Here is a 7433-nt window from a genome sequence, read left to right on the forward strand (position 1 = left end):
AGCGTTGACACTACAACATATTCTCTATTCTCTTTAGTACATGAAGAGTTTTCAATATCCTACACTCCCCCATTTGTGACCCTGAACTCTTAGAATACGATACTCTCAATCACGCATAGATGATTGCACCATGAAGCTGCTTAACACAAAAAAGTCTAGTATTTCCCCTCTAACAACCAGATAAACTAATTAAGCCGCATTCCACGGTTCATTTAATAAAACACAACTCAACCACAACCTAATTCCAATGCCCATCACCTAACAAAAAACCTAGATATAGTTTCCAGTTAAATTTATTTTACAGTTCAAAAACAATGCTAACCGTATAGTTTTTATATCCTTGGCACTACTAGTTGTCCTTACTAGTTGCAAATGATTTTAAAATCGTAAAGGCAAAAAATGCTCAATACCGTAAACTTTACGGTTAATTTGATGGGCAGGCTGCAACCGGTTATTTTACCGTAGTCTTAGAATGAAAATTCTAACGATGTAGCATACTAACTTGAATCTAAATTTATAAGCTTGAAATTATTTAAAAAAAAAATTTGATTCTGAAATTGGTTTCAAGTTATGTAGGCTCTAACTTATAAATCGGGAACTAATTTTAGAATGGAATTTTTTTAAACCAATGAAAAGATTTATAAGATATTTCAACTTGCTATTATGCGAGGGATATGCGCGTTTTATCATAAAAATAGTAAATATTATATGGGACTTTGACAAATATTTTTTTTTTTCATAAAGACTGAAGGAATGTATTTGTATTATTAATATTATTGCGTTTTCTAAAAGTGTTGTAAGTTTCAACTATACAAGTAAGTTTTATTTATTATATTATATAGAAAAAATTATATATTAAGTAATTGGGGAGTATCTTCTGAATAGTTAATAACCGTAGTTGAAAAGTCGACCCAATTTTGAGTTGACGGCCATCATGTTCCAATCCGTCCCTTTGTAATTTTGAACCCAATTCAGAAGACAAGGGCCTGGATGAAGTATTGGGAGAAATTTACCTTCGCGGAGGACTTATTGATGAAGCTAACCCGCATTTGCGTTACATGGGGAGGAAAACCACGTATACCTCTTACGATTAGCCAGACGTCAAGGGAAGTCTAACTCATGATCCATCTACCACTGAGGATATTTTACGTCAACACGGGGGTAGGAGTGAACCAGGAGCGGAATTCGCATCATGCAGGGATTTGAAACAGGGTTACCTCACAGGAAGGCAAGCGCTCTATCTCCTGAGCCACCATGCCTCCTCCCCTTACTTTAGAATTTTTCTCTTAGTTAATGTACTAGTGAAGCTATAGCAAATGACCAGCACTTCACATGGATATTAATTCTCTCTCAAATTGGCTAAAGATTTAATATTTTGCAGTTCAAAACATTATGATTATAAGTTCTCATTGAAACAAAGTCCAAAAATTGATAGTTAAAAAATTGACATATGAGGCCAACAAATATAAATAACAATTCTTAATTCTCTAATACCGTTATAATATTAGCATTAACCAATGTGCATCACGTGGAGGTTGTTAGGAGGTCGTGGACGTTGTTTCCAGCCCTTATAAGGACTGATTGCTTTAACATAAAGATACTTGTATGTTTGCAAACGTATATAGTTACGCATAAACATAACTAGTCATCAATTATTTGAATATTATTTGCATTTTGTTCGGGGGGTTGATAAGCTGCATCATAGATACTTTCTATTAACCTCGGAGACGCATACTTGATGTTAATGCTATACCGGGCATAGTATAACACTCGCAGTGTATGTGCAAAAACGCAATCTCTGATGCTGCGCGCAGGCGCACTTCAAACACTCTTCACCACTTTGACCGTTGCCTACATCTTTTATGCCTGAGGCTCCGTATCTCGGAAACTATCCATTTTTGTACTTTATGTCAATAAGAACCTTTGCTCAGAATATTTGGGGATAAAATATATTAAATTTTCAGTTAATTTAACGAAGAATTGATTTCCGTAAGATTTATGATGGGATCTTTATTAAAATTCATAAAAAATAATTTAGCTTAAAAAAAATAGAAAAATATATTCATACAAGAAAACAACTTACAATGATTGACTGTTATTGCTATAATTTAATTATAAAATCATAAAAAAATATTTGTTTGCGAAAAAAAAATAAAATATGATAGATTGAACAAATATCTGTTTCTTTCTTATTTTTTTTAATGACTTTTGAATTCTACACGGAAAAAATCTGATAAGAATTACCGTTCTGTATGGTAATGATATTTCTGTTAAAAAAACAGACAAACAAACATAATTTTGTTAAATAAAATCAAAATACATCTTATTTAAACCACTCATTTGGTAATTTTTCTGTTCACAAGGTTTACCAGAGTCTGGTTTTCAAAATTATGGTTCTCTTTACTCCTCCCTCTTTGGTAAAAAATGCAATACTGAAAAGTAAATTTAACCGAATAAATGTTAGTTATGCCATGATCTAAGATATCATGATGAAAATTACGTTTACGAAAATAAGTTTTTCCACATTTACCAAATTTTATCATACATTTTGAAACCATATTTCATTATTAATTTTACCAAAATCATTATTAAAGCGTTTTGGAAAAAATTACTGAATCTTTCGGTGTTCTCATAGAACTAGAAACAGGGTAAATTTTACCATATTCTAGTACATTTGACCATACTTTTTTCTCTGTAAGTATTTTTAAACTAGTTTTAGCAATTGAGGCAGCAGAAGTTATCACTGCAGAGGTATAAGATTTTACTTACTTCTTATGGTTAAACATCTTTTTCACACTATGTCAAAATATTTTCGATTCTTTTATGATTTGTTTCAATATTATTATTTTAAGCATAAGTATAGCATAAAAATATTTTTCTTCTATATTCAGCATTTAAACTGGGATATACTTTTTCATAAATTTTCAAAAGTTAAATTTTATGTTAGAAAAATTACTACACCTACAATATACGTGAAAATAATATTTTAATTATTTCTATACCATTTAACTTAGTAAATACAGCTAAAAAAATTTTAGCATAAACTAAACAAAATTAAAAAAATTGATTTAAAAAAAGTTCTCTTTGTTGCTCTGTTAGAATTTTCATTCTTAAATTGCGGCAAAATAACCGACAGTTTACGGTTAAGAACGTTTTTTATCTTTACGGTTTTGAAACTGTTTACAACTAGAATGGGTAGAAAGCCATGATTACAAAATTATTCGTTTTTTTAAAACCATTTTCTACTAGCATGGTTTAAAAAGCGTAAAAAAGAAACTTAACTGGGCATAGGATCTAGTCTTTTTGTTTGGTAATGGGCATTGGAGTTAGGTTATGGAGTCGTGTTTTATCAATGAACCATGGAAAGTCGTTTAATTAGTTTATCTTGTTATTTCACTTATCGTAAAACTAGACTTTTTTGTGTTAAGCAGATATATGGTGCTGTCCCGAATAAGTGTATCGTAATCTAATAGTCAGGGGCCGAAAATTTGGGAGTGCAGGACTATGAAAAGTCTTCACGTGTTGAAGAGAATGGAGAAAATATTGTGGTGTCAATGCTGGGACTCGGACCCCACTGTTTTAGTCACGTGATTGACAAATTAGCCCTCTCGGCTAAAATATGTATCCAACAGCAAGAAACTAAGTGGCTTCAGTAAGTGGATCTAGCTGGTGCTATGAAATTCTGGTTGCTTAACCGTATAATGAGAAAACAGTTAATAAACATTTTTTTCACAGTTAACAGTTTGAATATCATCTTATATATGGTTATTTAACTGTTTTAATTGATTATGGTAAAATAACATTTAATAAATTCTTATTTAACCATTTTTCAGAGAAATTTCTAAGAGTGTACAAATTAGTAAAGAGGTCAAATAATATTTTCTTTTCTTTTGAATATTATGGAAGGAAAATAGAGGAGGAAAATGTTTGAACTATTAAGTTATTGAATGCTAAATGGCAACATATTTTACGCTTAGAAAACTTTTGAAATAGAGCCGAAAAAAGTTCTAATATCCTTCGTCTAAATCGAAATCGTCTGAGTATTTTGGAAAGTTGCGCTGCACATGTAAAATCAATTTAAGGGATCGTCATCTAAATGAAAAATATCGGAATGGGGAATACGGTGCGAGAACTTCTTAAAAATTTCTTGTATCTCTTGTACATATCTTTAGAAGGTGTTTTTGAAAATAACCAAAGATATATTTTATTTTGAGATGTCTTTCAAGATAGTTACGAAAAGTTATAAACCTGAGGACATCGTAAAATAGTATAAAATTTGAATTTCAATGAAATGTTCTAAGAGTTTAGCATATTGCAATGCTTATCTAAACAGTTTTAGTAACTCTAGACAAAAAAAAAATGATGAAATAATGTGTTTATTTTTCAAACTAGTTAATGTTAAGTTTAACTTTGCTAAAATTTTGTATATTGCTACACTAATTATTATGAACAAAATTCTCAACGAAAGAAAAGTCTGAAAATGTTGTGAAAAAGGGTGATTTTTTTACTGGTAACACTGCAAAAATTGCGGCCAAATATGATATTGAAGTATTATAAATACCAAAGTTTGTAAAGTCTCTGTATTCAACATCCTCCAGATACACTGTGTTTTGTAGTATCCACCCTTAATATTCATTTTAAGAATCCTTGTCAAAATTAAATTAAAAAAAGCATATTTAGTGGTCGCAAAAAATTAATATTTAACCGAGCACAAAAGAACTTGGCGAATTTCCTATGACTCAAGATTCGAATGTCTCACGCAATATCGTTATCATATAGATTATTAGGAACACTTTCAAACTTCCACCGGCAATTAAACTGCACTGTAAAAACTGCGGTGTAATATCTCTCCAAATATAATGTTGAACAATCCAAAAAAATGTGGTTATCCCCTTTTTTCTAAAATCCACTTTTTTTTCAAGTTAACAACAAATCGTGCTTTTATATTCTTTTTAAATGGTGTATGAAAGCTCTAAACACGATCTAAAAATAAGAAGTTTGATTCCAATATCACGTGCCTTCACTTCTCACGTTGAATAATTTCATTTCCGAAAGCGCCACACTTAGCACGCTTTTGATACGTCTGTAATTGTTTGCAATCGATTACGATAAGAGTTCGTGCGGAGTTCGTAGCTATCATCAATCATATTTTTCATCCACAGAGCCTAAAGTTATCCGTTAAAATATGTATGCATGTTTTTAGTTGTTTAATAAGGATATTTATATTTTAATTTTTAGTCTCTGTAAATAGTAAATGATTTTATAATATATAATTTTATAATATATAGTTTTAAAATATATAATTTTATAACATATAATTTTATAATATATAATTTTGTAATTTCTACCTGATTTTGCTCTATTAATCCTATGTCGAATATTTCTTATTACTCTCTCTGTTAAGCATATGTTTGATTTACAAACTTATTTTATTTTACGAATTAGTATATGCATGCATTTAAAATTACTAATTCTTTCCTTACATTGTCTCGTAAAAATAACTTTACTGATTCTTATATGTACCTAGCTTTACTCGCAAAATTACCTTTACTGACTCTCATGCGTATCTTGTCTCACTCGTAAAAATAACTTTAGTGACTCTTATGTTTATCTTGTCTTACTCGCAAAATAACTTTACTGACTCTTATGTGTATCTTGTCTTACTCGTAAAAATAACTTTACTGAGTCTGGTGTGTATCTTGTCTTACTCACAAAAATAACTTAACTGACTCTTATGTGAACGCAATCTTACTGTAATTATAAATATTTCTGTTACTGAATACTAAAAATGGTGGCAGCTACTTTACACCAAATGACTTAAATGTTTCCCCACACCAAAGACTATTACTGATTCTACACCACTTTAATGTAAAGTAGTTTCCATCATTTTTTTGGTAACAAGATACACAAAAATTATTCAAACTCTGATGAATAATAAACTATTTAATAAAATCTAAATGATTTAGGTGCCTTATGTTTGAATCCAGGTGAAAATGGTGAATTTTTGTACTTCTCCCAGCTCGATGGATTCTCTCTGCTTGATTCTGGAAGGCTTTGTCTTCTGCGTAGGGTTAAAATTACAAGATGATCATTGACATAGTGTATGGCAATTTGATAAAACTTTTCGATAAACAAATAGTAGGGAAGAGGAAATAATAAAAGAGCTGTTTTTTTCATGAAAAAAAATTATTTCAATTAATTTTAGTTTCAAATTTGAAAAGGATTCTTTAAATAGTTAAATTTCTTCCAGAATCAAATTTTTCTGCTTAAATTACTTTAAATTTTTAATATTATAGATCAAATATTTCAATTGATAGTAAAGAAGATGATAATAACAAACTTTCGTGTTTTTATTCATTAAAAATAACTGATACCTTTTGCTTACGGCTGGTACAGCATGTGAACCACATGTGATGGAACAACATGGGACCCCGTAGACAAAGGGTTAAGTATGAAATTTAATTGAGCTTACCATGCTGTATTTCTTCGACGTTGTTGCCCGTGGAAGCAGATGACGTACCCGCAACATCTTCTCCGGATGGTTCAACATTTTCAGGCGGATTCGCCACTGTAAAAGGAGAAACACAAATTATTTTCAAATTAAATGTAATTTAGTAAGTATATGTCAAAATGTTGCTTCTGAATTAAAAAAATCAGAAGGCACTAACGTTAATAAAAGTAAAATGTTTGAAAATAAAATATTTAGATAATTCATACACGGTAAGTAATTAATGTAGAAAAATCTCTATAATCTGAAATTTCTTAATTTTTTGCTTATTGCCTACTTAAATCAAAATACACATCACAGGGGGAGTTTCAATCATTTCGGGGCACAGATATGTTTTTAAATACTTTGAAAAGTTAGTTTAAAGGGTTGTAGTCAATTTGTAAGGTTTATAACTAACAAATAAAGGTTTATGTATGACTGAAAATCACAATTTAATTGGTGGACTCGATCTAAGAGGTATAGAGTATAATATTCAAAGGTACCGTATAATTTTAGAAAGTGTAAAATGTCCTATAATAAGTTTTTTTTATAAAAAAATAAATTAAATTATAAGTACATGGTTTCAAACAAATAATATATATATATATATATATATATATATATATATATATATATATATATATATATATATATATATATATATATATATATATATACAGCAAAATAAATAAAGGCAAAAAAACACTAAGAAATTAACAATAAGTTTCATTTATGGCGCATAAGCTGCAAGTAAATAGAACTCATATAATAAGTTCAAAATGAAGATAAAACAAAGGAAAATTACAGACGTATGAAAAAAGGGGGGAAAAGAAAAATAATAATAAAAAAAATAACAAACAACTGGAGAGGAAAAAAGAAATAAAAATCCGAAGAAAAAGAATAAAATTTTTTTAAAACATCCGGAAAATAAAAGATATAATCTTTT

The 7433-nt window shown here is 29.5% G+C and overlaps 1 protein-coding gene across 4 annotated transcripts in view; it reads right to left on the reverse strand.

The window, feature by feature from the left end:
- Positions 1–7433, reverse strand: part of LOC107440923 (dual specificity calcium/calmodulin-dependent 3',5'-cyclic nucleotide phosphodiesterase 1A) — a 549727-nt gene that overhangs the window by 145515 nt on the left and 396779 nt on the right. For all 4 annotated transcript variants that reach the window (XR_015430831.1, XR_015430832.1, XM_043040985.3 and 1 more), the window contains one exon: positions 6473–6568. Coding sequence is in view for 2 of the 4 variants with exons in the window: in XM_043040985.3 (XP_042896919.3) it covers positions 6473–6568 (96 nt within the window). In the remaining 2 variants the exon portion in view is untranslated. The remainder of the gene's footprint in view (positions 1–6472; positions 6569–7433) is intronic.

This window comes from Parasteatoda tepidariorum, chromosome 12 (genome assembly GCF_982258835.1).
Source record: "Parasteatoda tepidariorum strain Cologne lab strain chromosome 12, Ptep-v5.0, whole genome shotgun sequence".
Lineage (NCBI taxonomy): Eukaryota > Metazoa > Arthropoda > Arachnida > Araneae > Theridiidae > Parasteatoda > Parasteatoda tepidariorum.